The 22,054-nt window shown below is 39.6% G+C and overlaps 1 protein-coding gene and 1 long non-coding RNA gene across 2 annotated transcripts in view; one reads left to right on the top strand and one right to left on the bottom strand.

Annotated features, from left to right (window-relative positions):
- The first annotated feature begins 813 nt into the window (after positions 1-813).
- On the top strand, positions 814-6,499 carry NENF (neudesin neurotrophic factor). Its single transcript, XM_068413134.1, has 4 exons — positions 814-963; positions 2,133-2,193; positions 3,377-3,480; positions 4,123-6,499. The coding sequence occupies exons 1-4, from the start codon at positions 814-816 to the stop codon at positions 4,297-4,299; spliced, it is 492 nt and encodes a 163-aa protein (XP_068269235.1). The 3' UTR covers positions 4,300-6,499.
- Positions 6,500-11,356: 4,857 nt separating this feature from the next.
- LOC137670352 (uncharacterized) overlaps positions 11,357-22,054 on the bottom strand; it is a 64,314-nt gene continuing 53,616 nt past the window's right edge. The window contains exons 4-5 of the long non-coding RNA XR_011049244.1: positions 13,387-13,595; positions 11,357-11,490 (exon numbers count right to left, since the gene is read on the bottom strand). This is a non-coding gene — a long non-coding RNA (uncharacterized lncRNA). The remainder of the gene's footprint in view (positions 11,491-13,386; positions 13,596-22,054) is intronic.

Below are 22,054 nucleotides of genomic sequence, written 5' to 3'. Positions count from 1 at the left end.
AATCCTTAAAGCAAAGATCAAACCCATTTCTATCTCCTGTTTACTGTCTGGATCCTTCTCTGAACTGTTCAGCTTTCACAAAGCACTGTACAAGGAGCAGAGATACCAAACAGGGATTTGAATTACAGCATGGTAGTCGGAAGACTGCTGCAGCATCAAACATACAAGTTTTAAATCCTTCAAGTTGTCAGCACTACAGCGAGGGATATGATGTATAAATATCTAAATTGTAAAAAGTTTCTGATTTTCCTAATTCTATATAGAATTACAAGCATTCAAGAATATACAAGAATTACATGCTTATTCTTCTGCCATCCCAGAATGTTTCCCCACGCTATATTTATAGCACGGGGAAATAATGTCATTTGAAAAATTCCCATTTATTCTCTCCTTCCTGGGGCTGAAAACGTCAGTGTGCTGGGTTTTTTAAAGTCATAAAGACGAAGCCTGCTTTACGTGCGGTAATTTTGTGACTAAACATTTAAACAGCAAGCAGAGAAACTTCAGAGGGGAAGAAGGATGGAAACGGAGGAATCTTTTACAAGCAGCTGCCTGTTACCGTGCGGCCGAGCATCCCGCAGGGAAGAGAGCTCCCCCGGCTGCAGCGCGGAGCCTCCCCCGCTGCCCCTCGGAGCGGCGCCGGACACTTCGCAGGCACTGGCTGACTGTCAGTGCATATGCGCCTTGGCTTCGACTCTTCCTACGTACTTTCATTTAACCAAGCCACCACGGCGCCGTGGCAGGACCCGGCTGCCCGGGGCGGGGGGCCGAGCGGGGCCCGGAGGCGGGTCGGAGCCCGCCCTCCTCGGCGGCATGGCGGGCGGCGCGGCGCGCGTGCTGCTGGCCGCCCTGCTCGGCGCGCTGCCGGCCGCGGCCCAGCCGGAGCTGCGCTTCAGGCCGCCGGCCGAGGCCCCCGTGCGGCTCTTCACCGAGCCCGAGCTGGCCAGATACGACGGGCAGCAGGTAGGGGCGGGCGGGAGGCAGAGCGGCGGTGGGAGCCGGCCTGCGCTTCCCAGCCGCGGGGCCGGGCTGGGCCGGAGCTGGTGGAGGCACCCAGCGCTGCCGCCTTCCGCGCTGCTCGGTGCCCTGAAACCACGTTAAAGCTTGGTTTTCCCGTGCTCTGCTGCTGTGGTGTTCCCTCCCTCCCAGTAATTATGGGGTAACTCGCTTTCTAGGCGTGAGCGGTTTGTTAGCACTCGCGTGTTGCTAGCCTGCCAGTCATCTGTCCTGCTGGCAGCTCCTGATTCTGGTCCGTTGAAGTTGCGTACAGACAATTAGATGGCACGTTCCTATTTTATTCGTTACCTGCCTGACAAGGTGCTCATGCCAGTGAATTTCAGATTACCGTAAGTTGGAGCCAAAGTAATTTTCTCTCATTAATTCATTAAAGCATGTATTTAGACCCTTTTTCTTTCCTACAAGATTATAGAAATCACAAAGCAATTTCAACTTAAGAGTTTTCAGCTTTCTGTGACGCAGAAATCTGAGCAGAACTTCACATTCAAAATGGTAAAGTCCTATATTGATACATATCTGTCTTCTCTTTTGAAAAACTTGCTGGCTGACCTTCTCGGGGCCTTTTCTAGATACTTTCAAGAAACTAACCAGCATCTGACTAAAAATACATCTTACCCATAAAAGGCAAAGCAGAAGCACTGGCTTATTAAGTAAAACAGATGTCAGCAGGTCAGATTTGTGTGTGTTTATGTATTTATCTGTTGTTTTCTTAATCAAATAATGCTGTTGGCCATACACCCTTTTATCTTGGGCGATAGGCATCTGCATTAGGAATAGATGCAGTTGATCATCTTCGAGCAGACAAGCTTGCAGACAAGAGGTGACTTGCAAGAGGGACATGTCTTCTATGACTGATGTTTAGATCAAAAAGATTCTCTCATTCCATATGCTTAAATCCTCAAAAAAAAAAAATCTCAGGGACAGTTTAAAGCACAAGCAAGAAATTTCAAGAGAGAATGTGTATGCCTGTATACACACACAAACAAGAGAAAACATACAACAGATAATTTGATTCTCTTCTTTGTGCCCCGAGTGCTTATGGATTTCATAGCTAAAACTAATTGCCTTTTGCCTACGCTGAAGTGTTGAGGCTATATTGATGGCTTTCTTCCCAGGAAGGACAGCCCATTTACTTGGCGGTGAAGGGAGTAGTATTTGATGTTACTTCTGGAAAAGGTGAGTGTGCTTCTCCTCTGCTGTATGCTTTGTTTTCATGCTATTATTCAGTAATTTGTTTTTAAATATTCCCAGTGTATTAGAAGCCTGCAGTTCAATTGCAACAAAAAGAAAATACTTTTAACTCAGTTTTCCTCCTCTGACATCTCCCCCACTAAGGTTTTGTCTAGAACTTACACTGGTTTGAGATTACAGTACACATAGACAGACAAGCCAGCGTAGTCTAGTTAGCTTGGGTACTGGCAACAGGAATGCTGAAGATACCTGCCCAGGCCCCCGAGTCCTCCCCAGATGTGGGGTCAGGCCACACAGAAGCTGGTGCTACAGCATTTTATTGCACTGGGTACATGAAATGACCAGATCAAAGCTAACTTGGGTGTACCCGTATTGCACTACACAGTATCGGCATTGCTGCAGCTTCATTTTACCCTGTTGTGCTGGTGTTTGCCTACCCGTGCTGTCCAATGGCCTGGTCAAAACTCTTGGAAGAGTTGACTGATTTTGAAAGGAGGGCAAGGGGCTAAGTAATTATTTTCTCCTTTAAAATTTTCTTATTTCATGAGGCTTCTTGTCTCATCATTTACACCTAAACCCTTTATTGCTGTATTTGCTGTTTGTGCTTTCCCTAAGAACTACAGATGTTTTAATTTGAATTCCTGCTACTTAATCCAGATTTGCTGTAAAATGTTAGAAGGGACCAAGGGGATCCTGGACACTCGCCTTAATGTCATCATAAGCAAACTAATGGCTTGTTGCTTTGTTTGTACGAAGCTTGTTAATGCAGCTTGTCTGGGCATACAGGTTGGCTCATCTTCAAACCCTAAGTTAGCCAAGGCTTGCCACTGCAAATTCTGGAGTCTACAAACCTCTCATGAGAACATAAAGCACAGCTCCCTAAATAATAGGTAAATTTTAAGACCACAGTATAGAAGTTCAACGGTTGTATTGTATAATCCCACCCTCTGTGGTGTTTTTTTTTGTTTGTTTGTTTGTTTGTTTTTAAGGACTGGGATATAGTATCGAAAAGTAGCAAATCAAAAATCAGTTTTGGAAAGAAGAGTCTTCGACTTGAGTTGTTGCTTTCAGTTCACTGACAAGTGTAACAGGCTGGTGAAAAGTAGAGGCTGAACATACACTGTACATTGTCAGATCATCACTGGATTTTTTTTTTTTAATCTGACAGAATTTTATGGAAAAGGAGCCCCATACAATGCTTTGGTTGGAAAAGACTCAACGAGAGGAGTTGCAAAGATGTCTCTGGATCCAGCGGATCTTACACATGACATAGTAAGAAAACGAACTATTAGTTTAATTCTGTTTTGCAAAGTTTTATTCTTTTGCAAGATAATGAATGATAATATTAAACGACTTGTATTAATTTATTGAAGTGGATTCACATCTTTAAAAACAAAATGCATTAATATTCTTTAAATACATAAAATGGATATGTATTGACTGCTCATGAAAGCTGCAGTGCTAACAGCCCTAAAGAGGAAAGTTTTTAATCTGTGGAATCAATACAGCTTATGTAAGCACGTGAAGGGGGAATTACCGGCTGTTTAGAAAGATGCTTCCGAAGAGAGTAAATCACTTTGTCAATTGATCTAGTGTATCCTGTGTCACTGACATGGTGGTGGATGCTAACTCTGGCAGTGGGTTGTTGCTCGTTTGAAGTGTGATTTACTTATGCAGGGGAAATGAAGGGAGATTAACGATTTGTTTGATCTGAATCAAGTTTTGTCAAGGCTGAATTTGAATGAAAAGAAAAAAATTACAGGTTATACTATCGATTTGGTTAATCATGCTCTGCAAAGTAAACCCAAAAGCTGACCCTAAGCTTTATAGTAATGAATGAAAAAGAAAAATGCATGCAAATATCTGTATTTTTATTTCTTTGAGACAGGACTTTCATTTCCATATTTCATTTAGACAGGACTCACAGAAGAGGAACTGAAGTCCCTGGATGATATCTTCAATAATGTTTATAAAGCCAAATATCCAATTGTTGGCTATACTTCTCGACGGATTCTGAATGAGGATGGCAGCCCCAATCTAGACTTCAAACCTGAAGATCAGCCACATTTCAACATTAGAGATGAGTTTTGAGGAACATTTTTGTACCTTGAGAATGCCTGGGGAGAGGCACGATAGAATATTAGACTGAGTCCCTATTTTCTGGAGTTCAGTACAACAATTAGCTATCACAAGTCAGTTTTCTGTTTAGAAAATATTTATGTGTGTACACACGTAGTTTACATAGCATTCTTCCTTCCAGGAAACACACAGATCTGTATTAGTGTCGTACACTTGGGCTGTTTGCTCTGAATTATGAGAATTCCTTCACATGAAAGTTCTTTCTGCCTGGATTTCTCTGTTTACGAGTGTGTAATGTAGAATTACACTCCTTAGAAGAGATAAGGAAGTTTTTAATAGTTGAAACATGACTGGTCTTTTTGTAAATCCCAAGTTGTTTTCCACTCCTTGGAAAAGTGTGAATGTATTATCTGGATGAGCTAACATCGATTCTCTGTGCTTCAAGTGAGTGTAGGTATCAGATGTACAAACAGGTGGAATAGAGGCTTACATTTTAAAAAGTGTTGTGGGATTTAATATTTGATAGGTTTGAGAATACTGGATATAAAACCACTCAATCTCTTAAAATGCAGTTACTGTGGAATATTTTGCAAAGCCTAAAACCAAGAAAAATAAATCTTTTTTTTCCCCATGAGAACTACTGTGACATTTTAAGTAAGACTATTATTATGTTAGTTTTGAATAAATGACACTTTAATTTTTTTAAATAATTATCAAAGATGTCATCTATATTAGATTATGATGATTTCCTTCTAGCTTCCTCCACTTTTTCTCTGACAAAAAAAGGAAATGATAGCCCACTTTTTACCACATAGTCTTACAGCACAAGTTTATTATAGTAGTTTAGTATCCTGTGGATATTGTTAGCATCTTTATATTGATAATTTCAGCTCTCATTTTTAATTTCTGTTAGTTTTTCTTTGTTCTTACTCTGGCTTCATCATTGCTATTGCAATGAAGTGTGCATTCATATGTTCCTCTTCCTTTTAACCTAATATAAAACTGCAGATCCTGTTGGGTGAAAGCAGACTCCCTTTACTGGGTTTCTCTGTCAGTCTTTCAGCAACAAGAGGACCGTAAAAGCACGTGCTGTATAAATTGCTGCTAACCACTGACTTTTACTAACTTAAGCAGAATGTAAATTGTCATGTGTGTGGATTTATCTGCCACTGTGACAGGTTGAATGACAGGGGAAAACCAGGCAGCTGCTCCCAATTCTGTATTAATAATATAGGTATTATAAAAATACAATTCTATGTTTTGTTCCATAGCATTTTGGCCATTTTCTTTGAAGGAATGATTTTATTAGATGATTTTAATCACCATAAAAACCACTTTATGGTTTGCAGGGGACAGCTGCCTGTCAGTTAAATAAATAGAAAAGCTGTTTCTATTTATTTGCCCTTTATTTCACAGTGTTACAGATTTTACTCTAAACTTGTTTTGTGTCTTACCATTAGACCAGTTAACTTGCAGGAGGGACTCCATGGGCCCCCCTGCTGTTGGATGGTGCTTGGGGGGGTGGAATAAATAATTTAGCATCTACGGATGTACTATTGCTTCAGAGAATTATTTTTGGTTTTTTTTATTATTACTGCCGACCTTTTGATTAGATACCAAAGCAAACTGGCTGCTATGTTGTTTTGTTCAGTAAGCTCCATTTCCCTGACCTCTGTCTTATTCCAGTAAGACAGGTGCCCTCACTATCTATAAATTGCACTCAAAACAAGCAAGCTGTGTAAAGCCCTACTGTAGTCCTCCTACTACTCCACACCTCCTTTGGAGACTGAAGAATTTCTTCTCAATTTACTTGATGCTTCCGGATAACATTGCAAGTGTCATTTTTGCTGTGCTGCTTCTAATCTGCATCTTGCTGACTTAACATGGGTGTTTGAATGGTCTGAGGTTTCAATGAATTGCTGCGCCAAGAATTACCTTACTTTAGTATTTAATAATAGTTTACTCTTCAGAATGTTAAGAATTACCAGATGGGTTCATCGCTTAGAGGATGCATATCCCAAATTGCTGTTTCCCACCTGGCACTCTTTTCAATAGTCCCTCACTTTGATGCTAATACATTTGGCTAACTTTTGTGACAGGATAGATTCTATCATCTGTACTTTGAGGCAGACTTCTCTGATTAACAACTGAGGCAACAGAACTAATAATATAAGCAATCAAAAGTCAATAAAGGGGTTATGAAATGCAGGTGAAAGTATTATGTTTATTTTTGCAGTTGTAGAGACTGCAGTTAAGTGAAATCATAGTAAGAACATGTAAGGTGTGTTAGCAGCTGTTAATCACAGTTATTAGTTATTGCATCCTAATCTAAACAAGACCACCTGCCAGAATGCAGGTATTCTGAATCCTGCAGATTCAGTGGCTGAGATTTTTCCAAGAATTTGGGATTAGACGTAAACCGACGTTCTTTCCTAACTAACTGTAATCTGTATATGGACACCATTCTTTTTGTGCCCCTTTGCCAAAATATGAACGTTTCATTGATTTAAGTGAATCAGTTTCTATATTAGTTCTCTTATGCAGAAAAAGCCTTGTGTTTCTTTGAAAACTGCAGCCTCGACTAATATTCTTTGTGGTCTGATGATATCAGCTGTGAATTCATAATAACAGGAATCAGTGTAGGATCACGTTTCAGTCTGCACTTGTCAGACCTGCCAGACTTTCACATTTCAGTAAAAATTAAAAGAGGATGCTTATTTGTTTAAGTACAGTGCTTTGGAATGGGAGAAGCCTCAACACAGTTTGTAGATCACCTCCTTTAACTTTTGTTTCAAAACCACCATCAGGCTACACATTCAACAAGTGATAGTTTGGAAAGGCATTTAATCGCTGCAGGTTTTGCCTTGCAAGACTCCCAATAACATGTAGAATTCACTTGATGGTGCAGGAGAGTAAACAAGTAGAAAAAAAAAAAGATTTAGCTGACTTTTACAAATGTATTCTGTCTCTTTTATAGATAAATACACTTATCTGAAACGTGCTCAATGTAATTTGCATCTGCTCAAGAGAAAATGGAAAAGATGTGAAGAGTTTCATATAGGAAGTCCAATGCTAATTTTTCAGCTGATCTGGTTAAACTGACAGGAAAAAAAATTAAAAAAACTTCTGACTACTTCTGTGAATGAAAAAGCTGCCATTCAGTAGGATTCAGCTGCACATCCCTAAGATGTGCTGAGTAGCTCTGATGAGTATTTGCATATTTTCAGATGAACATTGGATATTCTCACGGATATCTTGAAATCTCTAGAACTGACATAAGTGATGACAATCATACACTTTGTTATCCATTTATTCTTTTGCTGAATGCTTTTCTGTCCATAAGGGAAACAATATAGCGGTGTTCCCCAGGGCTCAGTTCTGGGGCCGGTGCTGTTCAATATCTTTATAGATGATCTAGACGTAGGGATTGAGTGCACCCTCAGCAAATTTGCAGATGACACCAAGCTGGGTGGGAGTGTCGATCTGCTGGAGGGTAGGAAGGCCCTAGAGAGGGATCTGGACAGGTTAGATAGATGGGCCGAGACAAACAGCATGAGGTTCTACAAGAACAAGTGCTGGGTCTTACACTTCAGCCACAACAACCCCATGCAGCTCTACAGGCTGGTGGAAGAGTGGTTAGAAAGCTGCCCGGTGGAAAGAGACCTGGGGGTGCTGATCGACAGCTGGCTAAACATGAGCCAGCAGTGTGCCCAGGTGGCCAAGAAGGTAAATGGCATCCTGGCCTCTATTAGGAATAGTGTAGCCAGCCGGTCTAGGGAAGTGATCGTCCCTCTCTACTCGGCACTGGTGAGGCCGCATCTTGAGTACTGTGTCCAGTTCTGGGCCCCGCACTTCAAGAAAGATGTTGAGGTGTTGGAGCGAGTCCAGAGGAGGGCGACCAAGCTGGTGAAGGGTCTGGAGGGTCTGGCCTACGAGGAATGGCTGAGGGAGCTGGGGTTGTTCAGCCTGGAGAAGAGGAGGCTCAGAGGTGACCTTATTGCAGTCTATAACTACCTGAAGGGAGGTTGTAGTGAAGTGGGAGTTGGCCTCTTCTCCTGGGCAGCTAGCGATAGGACAAGAGGACACAGCCTCAAGCTTCGCCACGGGAGGTTCAGGTTGGACATTAGGAAGAATTTCTTTTCAGAAAGGGTTATTAGACATTGGAATGGGCTGCCCAGGGAGGTGGTGGGAGTCACCATCTCTGGATGTGTTTAAGAAAAGACTGGACATGGCACTTAGTGCCATGGTCTAGTTGACAGGGTGGTGTCAGGGCAACGGTTGGACTCGATGATCCCTGAGGTCTCTTCCAACCTGGTTGATTCTGTGATTCTGTAATATCCAAGCCATGCAACTTATATGACAAATCCATGCACCACGAGTAATATTCAGATAAAGATGTAAAATACACATGAACCTATAACCTGAAAGCTACTTACATGGTATACAGAATGGCTTTTTTCAAAGAAAATCAGTCCTTGTTTGAGAATGCTTTCATTAAAACAAACAAAAAAACACCCTTAACTTTCAGATTTGTAACAATTACTTCTCTCAGAGCCCTATCTGTGAATGCTGATTCAGATAGTTATAATATAGAATGTACCTGACTGCTTTGAGAGAAAAATCAGTGCTATATCAAAAGGTGATTTTTTTTCACTCTATTCAATTTGAATCTCAAAGAACTAAGTGTATGGTAAGTGGGCATCACTGCTAGAAGTACTCTAATAGCACAGGCATTAATTTGATCTTGGCATGACCAAAAAAAACCCTAACCCAGAAAACAGAATAGGTGGGAAATGAGGATGTATCTTAGTGTGCTATTGGGACAATTAATACTGGTAAGGCAGATTTGGCAGAGCAGTACATGCAGGTCTGATAACAGACAGGGCTTCGTATTTTTGCTTCTGTCAAATATGGTCAGTGATAACAACGTAAACTTGTACCCTTACCCATCTGACGGTCTTTACATAACACCTTCTGTTTTGGCTTTTTTCTTCCTGTTCAGTAGAAGGTATGAGTCCTAATTTACTTGTTTACAAAACTTATGCTTAGATCTTCTTGGCTTGGGTTATCTGTTAACAAGAAACCCAAAATAACAGATAGACAGAAACCGAGATTAATGTTCTGTGAAGAATAGAGCTTGTGCACCTGGATGAACTGCAGAGCCACAGGAAGTATTCTTGAATAAACAATTCCTATTACTGTTTCCCGTAGGTTATTTGTAGCTGTTGCAATCAGAAGTCTGCACTGCTTTAATGAATGTTCAGATTCCTGTGTTCTGCAGTGCTTCTTGACATGAGCCTTTATCTTTCTGACATGAGACATTATCTTTCTAAGTGAAAAGTTTAGAAGAATGTGGTGCAAGCCATCTTGGAGATAAGCCATCCAAGAAAAATCAAAATATGATATAATTTTCCCTCAACTTAAAGAAACCTCTCTGAAAAAGGAAAAGAAATCGACATCCCAATGTCTGCATTTTACCTTCCAGATTTTGCTGAAAGTTTTCTCATATTGTGCAAAGGCAGCAGATAAAGCAGAGACTTGGATCTAATCCTCGCATTGTGAAAATTTGAGGCCACTTCTTGGCATATCTACTTGGGCTTTAGAGATTACAACAACACAGATAACAGACTGATCACAAAGAGTCAAACACACGAACTGAATCCAAACAGGCCTAAACTTGTAGGAATGTTTGAATGTAGAGCTGAATTTAAAGCCTTGCACCCTTCTTTTGTAGATGACAATCTTTGAATGAAAAAAACCTTACAGGTAGCTTTTATTTCAGCCAGTAGAAGAAAGGGAATTTTCTTTTCTGGCACTTGGGCAGATAGAATTAGATGATGATTGAAGTGAAAACTTCCCTGTGCCCAGTTCTGTGCTCCTTCGCAGAGATACTAAAAACAGTTGTGTTGGATACGCAGAGTTTAGTTACCAAGCAATTCACTGCCTGGAGGAGAGCTTTATAGATTAAACTGATAACTGGTTCAAAATAGCTGTGGCAGATGAAGAGTATCCTAGGAGCCTACTCTTCTTGTTGGAGGCTGTGGCTAAATACCCTTTATATTACATTGCAGTGCTGTTTTGGTAATGATCGCAGATAAGGTAACTCAAACTTACTTATTACGTTTAACCCCTTATTAATTTTTATTACGTTTAACCCCTTATTAATTTTTATGTTCAAGCAAAGCTCCTAAAAACATAGTCTCATTAAAAAGAATAAATATCACTCCACAAAAAAGCAAAATGTTCATTCTGAACTGGAGAACTGTGCAGCCGTGCATCAGACCTAAGTATACTTATGGCAATTGAAGGGATTACATGTTTAAATTGAGATTATATTCTTAGGTAACGTGTCTGTGTCCTACATTATGCTTGGAAGTGTGTAAAGAACATCACTGATTTTTTTCCTTATTTATTGTTTAACCATGCTCTGTACTTTAAAATAGTTACGCACTACTTCTTAAGACTAGGACAGTAGGACTTTAAAGGCATTTGTGATGTATTTTTGTGTTACAGAAAGACAAACATACACGTATGTCCAAGACGATAGATACAAAACAGACAGATCTAGCAATTTAGACAAAGGCAACAGTCTTACAATCTTTCTAAAACCTCTTCTATTCCGTGAATTTCTTAAACTGAACAGGTCAGAAATAACGCCCTGCAGTTTTGATCTCTGACACAACAAAAATGGTAGACAGAAATGAAATGATGATGGCAGCTTATAGTGATATCTGAAAAGCTCTGAGTATTAGCATGCAAAAGACCAACCTATCATCAATTTCAGTCAACTTGAAAGGATTTTAAGAACACATGCTTAGGGGGGGATGTTTGAGTATGTGGTGAGGCTCTATGATTCTACACATTAAATATTACATATGTCCCTAAATTGCTGCTGCCAAGGGTGAATACTTCCTTCCCATTTCTCTGAATGGTCTCCTTTGAGTTTAGCATGTCTTGGAGCTGGGAGAAAACAGGCTGCTGAAAGGTTTGTATGTGAAGCAGAAGTTTATCAGTGGAATGTAACAATCCGAGGCAGAGAGAAGGAAGGTGAGCGAAATTCTACTTACGGGAAGCAGCAGGAGATTATAAATAACTCACAGGAGAGTACAGTACAGTTTCAGAAGAGGTGAGACTTGCTGATGCACTCAGAGAAAAGGTTGAACTTGAGAACGGAAAAGTGTGACATCCTCCTTGGATACAGTTCTGGGAAAATCAGCATGAATTAAACAGTTCGTGACTGCTGGCTCCTTGCTTGACATCCTCAGTCTCATGTTCCAAAAATACTGATGCCTTTGCTTTGATACCTTGATTCATAGAAAATCACGCTGCTGCTATTCAGTCCATAACTTATCAATATTTCTCCTTTTGTCTTTAAATGATGCCCATTCTAGTTTAAGAAAGAAGGCTGGAGTTTTGCTGCTGAAGAGGTGACCTGGGACCCAGAGATGAAAGTGCAATTCTCAGCTTCACTACAACTTTGCATTCCTTAGTGCTAGGTTTCCTGACTGTTAAATGAGCTGATGCTTCCCTTGAATTCCCTTTTGTCTTTCACCTCTATTGGGACTTTCAGCCATTTGAAGAAGGTAATGTTGGTTGGACGTTTGGGCTGGTGGGACCCTAAGATGGCTGTAATAGAAAGAATTCTACTTTCTGAAGCTTTAGCTTTAATTTCCTCACTCCAAAGAGGTATCACTTTGTGATGCTTTATCTTTCAGCTGAAGTGAGTATATCTTACCCATGTTCATCTGTGTCTGTCATCACTTGGAATTTGCCTGTATGTCCATTGGTCATTTGTTTGTTGAAGTACTGGTAGAAACCATGATGACCTCAACAATATTTCTGGCTCAGCCACTTAAAGACGTTGTATAAAAGGTGTTTCAAAACATTTTCAAGAGTTTTAATGATACATTCAAAATGTGCAAAATGAAGGTGCAGCTGGAAGCTGGAGGTAAACTTTCATCCACTAGGCTTAGCTAGTTTATGATACAATATACTAGATATTTCAAATAAGTAAGAAATGAGCCTCTAATCCCAAAACAACTGTTTGTAGCCTTTGCAGGCTAAGAGACATTAACCTGAACTTCCCTAAGTCCCTAAAGGAGCTTTTCAGCTTGGAAAAAAGTAAAATCTTAAGCAAGATTTTATCTGAATAATTATGTTAGCTGTATCTGCTTCACAAAGCAATACATATTTATGGGAAACTTTAATACATAGGGAAACAGTTACAAACTATTATTCTACAATACTGTAGCTCACCTTATTGTAAGCACTGTCAGAGAGTACGCGTGTAAATTCCTCATGGTACTGTGAAAACACAACTATAAGCTAGTCTAACTAAGTCTTTTAAATGTATCTGGTTTATGTCACCCTTAAAAAAATCACTCCCATTCCACTAGGCTGTTTGATTTAATAACAACAGAAATAAATCAGGGATTGTCCTGATACTAGCTGAAAAATTATCTCACTGAATGTGTTTTCTTCACAGCTGGGAACCTGCAGGCCACTTCCATTTCTGATTGTGCACACTGTTCATAGGCATGTAATATCACTGGAATAACCACATCAATTATTTACATAAATACTTCTAAAATTCTACAGAAATATATTCTGGTTTTAATGCAATTGAACTGAAAACAAAGATACCTAGCACCATATGAGTAGAGAGGTCTCCATGAGCCACTGGAAAGAACTTCTTCATTTACAGACAGGGTTTGGAAAGCCAAATGAATTTTGCAGAGTGTTTATATAAAAACATTACTCTCCATAACTTCCTCTAACTGGACTGTCCTTTCATTTATATCTTTTTCCATCAACTCATTTAGACTGACTCATTGCACCTAAAAATAGTTTAGATTTACTTTATCTTTTTATACTCAGAATAACACCACAAAATGGATCATGCCTACATGCAGTTATCTGAGAAAACCTACTCTGTTATTTCAGCTCATTCCTTTTGGTGTCCGAAAATCACTGAACCACATATTAAGTTGGTATAAATTTACATAACCATAAAAGTCAAGGAAGTTATGTGCAAGAATCTGACCCCAACTTATAAAGTGTTAACAAAGATTACTCTCTAGGCCATAGAGAATGTCTCACCTCTAGATATCCTTTTAGAAACAGAGCACGACTGTAGTGCTGTTAATGGAATCATCCCAGATCTGTGTTGGTGTTACTTCAAATAAATCCAAGTTTCTTGAATTTTAGTTTTTTGCATGTGCTGGAGCAATTTTTCCATGTAGCAGAAGCTAGCTTTACATCACTGGAGCTGAAGGAGGAACTCAGTGAACAGCAGGCTCTTATCCTGTCTGGAACAAATCACAAGAAAGAAACAAAACCAACTGTAGTTTATTATTCTGTGCCCTGCAATGTGGTCTTTTTAGAGAGAAAAAAACCCAAAGAAGGGATTAGAGGATCTTCAGAGGAAGAAGTGGGACTACAGCTGCACACCAGAGAGCTGGTATGAACTTTAACAGTAAGGCTTACCCCTTGTACACATTTTTAGCGAGCACAAAGATCAAAAATATTCTGAAACACTTAATACAAGGGAGAACAGCACAGATATAATTTACGTGTTACTTACCTACTTCAGAAAACAGATTTCTGCTTCAAGCTGTAAATCATTACGACCTCTAACTTTCAAACAGTGCATCACAAATTGGCTTTCCGGTTTATAAAAATCATCCTAATATGCCTCAGCACTGTTTTCTTTCAAGAAAGCCTACAGAGAGCCAGCTGTCTGAGCTGGTTGTGTTGCTGTGTAAGATTTGGGCATAAGTGTCTCTCCGGGAGTTTTGTTTTGGTTCTATCATTTAATATTCATGACAATCATCATTAACCTGCCAGCTGAGCCATCTTAGCATCCTGCCTCCAGACAGAGTCAGAAGTTTATTCCTAGCCCACACAGCTCCTGGAAGCCTACAATTCCACGTTACAGGCTATCTCCGCTTGGAATTCTTATGTTTAAACTAACAGGATGAATCAAGAAAACCCCTGAACTGCCAGGGAAAAGATAAAGCAAGAACAAGAGGGTGTTCAGCACTCCTAGTTAGCAACGACATGGTTAAGTATTTAAATTAATCTGATCATTCCAGCCCAAACACCAAGGCTTTGGGAAAGCTGACAATTCAAATGTATCCATTAATAATAAAATGTGATGGGGAAAAAGGGGAGAGGGAAAATCCTTGCTTTTAAGCTGCATGGAGTAAACTGTGCCACCTGAAAATTACTCATAGCCCACTGCATATCTGTCAAAATAATATATAAATACTAGGAGTAATAAATAATTTCAATGTCACTGAGAAGAGATGCATTAATGCTAAAAGCAAATTCTGTAATTACATTATGATTTTAATGTACATATTTTTTCATCAAGAATGTCAGAATAATCAAATGATGATTAACACTCTAGACAATTCAATTACACAACACCCGGAGAAATACAAGGGATGCTGAGTTTCAGCTTCCCCAACCAGACAGAACAAAATATTCAGTAGGTCCAATCCTGCCAATGTGGAGCAAACTGAAAAGCTGTCAGAGAATCAAGAAAAGGAAAGTGACACGAGGAGGAGGGAGTGATGAGTGGTAGAAGGAGAATAAGAGCAGAAAAGGACCCCCAAAACTGAGTGAGGGAGAGGTAATAGAAATTCTGATGCTGACAGCCACAGCAGAGCTAGCCTAACTGCATGGTTGGCTCCTGCCCCGTTATTTCAGACTGGCGTAGTGGGGAAAGAAGATGTGCACATTTTAAATAGAGAACCATTGGGGATAAAGTTTTATTTTATATTGTACCTAGTGATTAGAGAAATATATGTTGAATTATCTTTCTCCTTTTCAGTTTCTATGTTGTTTTTTGTTTAACTGCAGTTGAACGGAGGGATGTGGAGAGAGGCTCACTTGTTGCCTGAAGGAGAAAAAATGTTTTTCCTTATTGTACACTACATCCTGCAATGGAGCATCAGGGACGGATTTGTCAAAAAACAGCAGTTGAGGGAATTAAGAATTCACTCTTACGTCAAGACTACGACACCTCATAATCTTTTCTAAGGCGGCATACATTTTCCAGGGGGAACTGGTCTCCCATGGGTGTTGCTAGTAACAACATACTTCTAGAATTACCTTTCAAAAACAAAGGTTTTGATAAAAGGTCCTACATAAAACTCTAGAGAACAGATTTCTAAAACTTGCCAGTGGATAAACAACTTTATGAATGCTTCTTCCTCACTGACAAAGACTTCAGGAGGCTTGAAGAATGTGAAATACAACTATCTAACATGATGAACAGCCGTCTACACATAAAAAGAAATTACCAAAACCAGGAACAGTAAAGAAGAGTAGGGCAAGAGCCTCTTAGTTTCTGTCTAATGTGCACCCCAAATGGGGATGCAGATATCCCGAACTAAATCACAGTTCACCTGCACTTCCCAGGTAGAACCAGCTCATTCGTGATGGGGAGAGTACCAACAGCTTTCACCAGGCTGTTCCCATGCCATAAACCAGCACTGCTCAGTCTTGTTTCAGTCTCCTCTGCCTTCCATAAAATCAGTTCGGCTGCATTCGGGACTGGTTTAAGGCTCTAGCAGTGGAAAGTCCACCAGGACTCAAAGCCTGTTATGATATCCTAACAGGAAGACCCCATTTTCTAGCACATCTTTTCATACTTTGTATGTCCTTTAATAAACCTGATCCTATGAGCTGTTTAATAATGATAAGTCCCCCAAGTTTGACACAAATATTATATAGAAGAAGTGTAAAGCATAATGCAAATTTAATTTGCCAGCAGCTGGGTTTTCCTGCACCTCTAAGGTGAGGAAAGAGCACTTGTTTTCTCTAAGTATGACTGTTATGAGACTTATACATATTATCCAGTCTATGCAGAAAATAATGACTTTATATCTTTAGGAAAAGCTGCTTATCAAGACTGGTAGATGCCTTAACAGCATTAAAATTAAAATCAAGGTAAAAAAAAGGCAGCAAAAATAAAGGAGAAGCAGCTCCTACTGCATACCAAATAGCAACGCAATACAAGAAAAAAAATTTTTTCTCAGACTCCTTTCTGGAAGCCACTTTTTGAAAGATTTTTATCTTTTCTTCAAAGCCAGCCATAAGTATGGCTTTATGATGATGTGGCATAGCTGTTGCATTTTCAAAAAAAGTGCATCCCCATTAGACTGTTTCTGATCTCCTTACAGTCACAAGCTATGCTTAATATTGTTTATTTTCTATAATTTGTTAGATCATGTTTTACCCTCAAGTACATTTCATTTAAGTATTGCTCTGCCCACTGTTGATTCAAAACAGCTAAAGGAAGTAGGAACAGGACAGCAAAGTATGCAGTAATAGGTAACAGGCCTAGAGAGAAAGTTTCAGTTCAGAGAGTAGCTATTTCTGAATAAGCAGAATTCACCTAAAGGCAATTTTCCGTGTTTTTAGGAGCCTATTAACTTTGATATTTATGAAACTATTAAGCTGTTCCTTTGGAAACAACCATAGCAAATGCTTCTTAAGGTGGTTATGAAGCATGGGTATTTTTCTCTATAAAGCTTCTTTAGAAGTAATGAAAAAAAAAGAAATTCAGTTCTTGTAACTATACCATCAAGGCAGCTAAAAGAGCAATCAAAGTTTGCTTCACATTTCAGTCCACATTTTCCAGGAACTCCCCACTAGGAAACTTTATTAAATTTAATAGTAAATTTAATTTAGGAAGAGTTCTGCTTTCACTGCATTTTTCTTCCCCCAGTGTTTTCCTAGATGGACGCTTTCCTAACAGTTTCTTTGGTTTGCTTTGTTTCTATGCAACTTGAAGTCATAAACCAATTTTCAACTAGTATACATCAACAGAAATAAAGAACTCCAACTGAGCTATGCTGATTTTCACTATTTTAAAATCCAGTTCCCCCTCCTTTCCCTGGACCACAATAATCTCCTACATTATCAGCTTTGATGTTTTCTATGGTGCTCAGAAACCTATGTATTTTACATTATTTGGATTAAGCACCAAAAAAGGACCTCTGTAATTATGAACACAATTACAGACTCACTTTTCTTCCATAATCCTTGAATTAGACAGACATTTGCTTTTGACTAAAAATACACTGGAACTTCAGAGCTCTGTACTGCAGTCATCTGCGTACATTATTATCCCTTTCCCTTCATGTCTCCTTTTGCAGTTTCAACAGATCTACACTACAGCGAGTTCTGACAACACTAGGACAAATACTGTTGCAAGATACAGTATAGGATAATTAATGATGAACGCTGAAGCAATTGCTAAATCCTGCTGAAAGCTATAGAAAGAAACCATACACTATGATGATGCTTATTCTTGATTTTGCTGGGGAAAAAAACCCAAACACCCCTCGAAAAACTCAAAGCAAAACTCCTTTTCTAATTGCATGCCGATTTACAAAATTAAATAACTCTCCAGGGGTTTCACTGCCAATCTAAGATAACAACCATACAGTCTGGCTCTTGCACTAAATAACCGTTTCTGATTATTGTTTTTATACATGATCAGGATTAGGCAAAGATCTTTCCCAATACTAACCTGGAAAAGCTAAAATCCAGATGGAGTAGAGACCTCAAAATATTGAGTATAGCAAAATGCAGGTTTGTCTGCCCTAGACTTCAAGAACACGGCAATGAGCACATGCCCTGTTTAAGGCTTAGTTTAGACTGTTAAACAACATTTCTGATATTCTTAAAATTTCACTGTCCGAGATAAGAGAGAGCAAAACTTCTTGGATGACCAAATGCCATTTAGGTCCTTTAAAAAGAAGTGAAGCTCAAAAGAATTGATAATAGCACATTTCAAAATATGGTAATAGATTGGTGCATAAATCCCACCTTTTACAAAGAAGCGAGAGGCAGACTTTCCCTGCCTGTTTTCCTTAATGGCTACAGAGAAAACCAACAGGAAACAGAGTGGAATGAAACCGGTTTGTAGTCCTAGAGAGGAAAGTGGTTTTGAAATGTAACTGTGGGCAAACAGAAGACGCAGACAAATAAGTATCGCTTCCCAAGCACCAGCCACAAGGCAGGCAAATAACAAAAAATCTGAGCCATGTGGATGTGAACAGAAAGGTGTGTATATAATTTTAGGAATCTGGTGTAAGCGATGCAGTCAGAAATGTTACATATGCAGACAAAAAAAACCCCCAAAACAGTGAAACACTTTGTAGAACAATCCTGATTTGCACAAAGAGAGAAAAAGAGGGAGCGAGAGTTTTCTGAGTGCAGTGCTGATTGAAAAGAGAGGCTTGGGTTACTGCCAAAGGAGCTGTTTCCTATTGTCCTTTTTCCTGCTACATTCAGGGAAACAGGACCCCAGCTTAATCTCACTTTGATTACAAAGAATGTACACAAAGATATATCACTTCACGTCAACGTTTTTGACAGAAATAAACTTGAGGAGCTCAAATACTGGCCAACCATTAAAGTAAAAAGTTATGTAACTTCTTTGATGTATACTGAGAGATACAGAAAAAAATCCAGCAAAATTCTGAAAGATATCAGACTTTTAGCACTCAGAATTTGTAATCTAAGTTGGTTTTAACTTAAAGAATTAAACAAATAGTATTAATATAAGGAAACACGCTATCTCACAATAGACAGATGAAACTATTTCTGAAAATCATGTGGGGAAGAATGGAAAAAATTACCTAGTCATCACATTACCTTGAAACTTAAAGATCTCCATTACATTCCTCCTTAACTCCAAATTCCTGTATTATCCTGGCTAAATCACTGAAACCCTAAATTATCAGCACTCACCTTCACAGGTCCTTCTGAAATCACTGCCTGAGGCTTCACTCTGTTCTCCCCTGTATTTCAGAACACTGAAAGCTATGTGATATGAAGCAGTATGAAACGCTTTGATTCTACACAAGTCAGAGACCTTGAAGTTCTTAACCTCAAAAGGATTTCTTAAGCATTTTCCTGCATTCGTTTATTTTTGACGCATCAAACAAACAAGAGCCAATAATGCGCGTGCAGAAAGATTTCCATTGCTTAAGCAATGAAGCTGCGCAAAACAAAGACCTCGTCCTGTAACCTCGACTCACACAGGTAACCAAAAGTCTCTCCTAACGTTTATTTTTCCAGAACAGGATTTCATGGGAAGATCTGAATGTGTCTCTCCTAATTCTGTTGGAGCTAGTCCAGAGGAGGGCCACGAAGATGATCAGAGGGCTGGAGCACCTCTCCTATGAAGACAGGCTGAGAGAGTTGGGGCTCTTCAGCCTGGATAAGAGAAGGCTCCGGAGAGACCTCATAGCAGCCTTCCAGAACCTGAAGGGGGCCTACAAGAAAGCTGGAGAGGGGCTTTTTACAAGGGCATGTAGTGATAGGATGAGGGGGAATGGTTTTAAACTGAAAGAGGGTAGATTTAGATTAGATATTAGAAGAAAATCTTTACTGTGAGGGTGGTGAGACACTGGCACAGGTTGCCCAGAGAAGCTGTGGGTGCCCCCTCCCTGGCTGTATTCAAGGCCAGGTTGGATGGGCCTTTGAGCAACCTGGTCTAGTGGAAGGTGTCCCTGCCTGTGGCAGGGGGGTTGGAACTAGATGATCTTTAAGGTCCCTTCCATCCCAAACCATTCTATGATTCTATGATTCTATGAATTCTGTTTCAGAATAGAGAAATGAATAGAAGGTGCAGACTTTTCCAGAAAAAGGAGATCTGGTTCTTGTCTAGCTAAAGTTACTACCAACTTCAGCTGAGATCGGAGCCAGAAGCCCCCGTCCGGAGTACAGAAGATGTACCTGGTGCATTTCCACTCCGTGGTGGTGACTGGTCTCATGGCACCGCAGCCAGCCGGGCAGCACAGGACGGCAGGGTTTCCATACGGCCCCATTCACCTCCCCGAGATGTAGGTGCCCCCCCTCGACAGGCCCGTCCTCGCGCGTGTAAGCGGAACAACAGCGACACCCAGCGGCTGCACCGCCGAAGTGTATGTTTTAACCTGACCGGGGCAAACTCGGCGACCTGCTTCCCTAGCCTATGCTCTTGTGTGTATGAGAAATCATTTATGTGCCAACTACCAGGCATACAGAGCCAGAGAAAAACATATTCCAGTGGCTGAAGCACTACTGGCATCTCTGCTGTATATATTTCCCACAATCTACAGACTTCCTCGCTGTGTACTCCAAGCCCCATCTGTAGTTCTCCCTTTTCCTCTTAAGCTTAAACTTCATCATTTTGATTCTCAACTCATGTGAATTGGTATAGATCTATTAACTTCCATGGAGCCATAATGGTTTGTGTCAACCCAGAATCTCATTCTAATCGTTTTGCCATTCAGACATAATCTGAACCAAGGAGTCGCTGCCCCTGGCAGGGGGGTTCGAACTAGATGATCTTTAAGGTCCCTTCCAACCCAAACCATTCTATGATTCTGTATCAGGAAAAATTTCTCCACTGAAAGGGTTACCAAACATTGGGACAGGCTGCCCAGGGAAGTGGTGGAGTCACCATCCCTGCAGGTATTTAAAAGACATGTAGACATGGTGCTTAGGGACATGTGGTGGACTTGGCAGTGCTAGGTTAACGGTTGGACTTGATGACCTTAAAGGTCCTTTCCAACCAAAACGATTCCATGATTCTATGTACTTTTCACAGCTACTAGCTTCTATTCAAATATCTTCTGTAACTTTAACTCTATTTATTCTACTTACTTTTATGTGCATAGTAAATAGACTTCCCAGTCATTACTGATATAAAATTCCAGAAAATCAGTGGTAAATCCTGGTATTAAGTGGTTTGATCTTCATGTAAGAGCAGGGAGAAAAAAGATTATTAAATTCACTAATATATATTAGTAGTATCTACAGTATTTGTTATTAAAAAATCCATATCTTTACTGTCACATCTAAACTATTTCTTGTATATAAAAATACAGCTTATTTGGAAACATAAATCAGCACAAAAGGGCTTAGAAACTCAAAAAATCTGAAGACAGGATGAATAAATAGAAGAGAAACATAGGGATAAGATTTTTGACAAAGTATTAGCAATATTAATTTAGAAGTGATTTATTTGCAAAAATCAACTTTGTCACTGCTACATCTTAAATAATTCATTTTTTAAAGGGCGTGACCCTTACAAACTTGAAAGTTCTGTATGAAAAGTCCTGGTAAGAGAGTAAGGAATAGGTTAATTCTTCCATATTTAGTGAAGAATTGAAGGCAGGCAATTGTTGACTTCACTTACAACAATGTAGGGTGAGGTGCTAGGGATACAGTTAAGGGTTATGAGCAAATTTCCCAGCTTCTTAAGAGAAAATGGTATGCAGACAATGGAGTAAAAACAGATAATGTGATGTGATGACCCAAAATTAGCAGGATATGCTACTTATGAAAAAACTGATATACCCACTACGAGAAGAAATTTGGTTCCCTTCTTACCACATACATGCATGGAAAATCCATCACACATAAGTCAACAACATATCAAGCTGCAATAGAGTTATTCCTAATATTAAAAAAAAAAACCCACAACAGAAGAAGGCTGAAGTCTTATACTGTGCCCTCTGCTAAAATATTTCACTCTGCTGTGCACTTCCTTGCAAGGTTTTTTTAACTGTGTTGCTACAAAAACACTCACCTCAAACAAACAAACAAAAAAAAACAAAAAAAAAAAAAAAGAAAAAAAAAAGAGAGAAAGTGAAGAAAGAAATATCCATAAGGCACTTCTTACTGCTGCTTAGTAAGAATTGCTTGGTATAGCTTTCATATCAACATTAATTCCATGCTTGAATTAAATAAAACA

Source organism: Nyctibius grandis, chromosome 1, assembly GCF_013368605.1.
Source record: "Nyctibius grandis isolate bNycGra1 chromosome 1, bNycGra1.pri, whole genome shotgun sequence".
Classification (NCBI taxonomy): domain Eukaryota; kingdom Metazoa; phylum Chordata; class Aves; order Nyctibiiformes; family Nyctibiidae; genus Nyctibius; species Nyctibius grandis.
This window is presented reverse-complemented; position numbering and strand designations above follow the sequence as displayed.

Excerpts from the sequence above, each read along its gene's own strand:
- NENF (XM_068413134.1), top strand. The coding sequence starts at position 814 with ATGGCGGGCGGCGCGGCGCGCGTGCTGCTGGCCGCCCTGCTCGGCGCG. Across the intron at positions 964-2,132 it reads CCAGATACGACGGGCAGCAG|GAAGGACAGCCCATTTACTT; the intron begins GTAGGGGCGGGC and ends CTTTCTTCCCAG. Across the intron at positions 3,481-4,122 it reads CGGATCTTACACATGACATA|ACAGGACTCACAGAAGAGGA; the intron begins GTAAGAAAACGA and ends TATTTCATTTAG.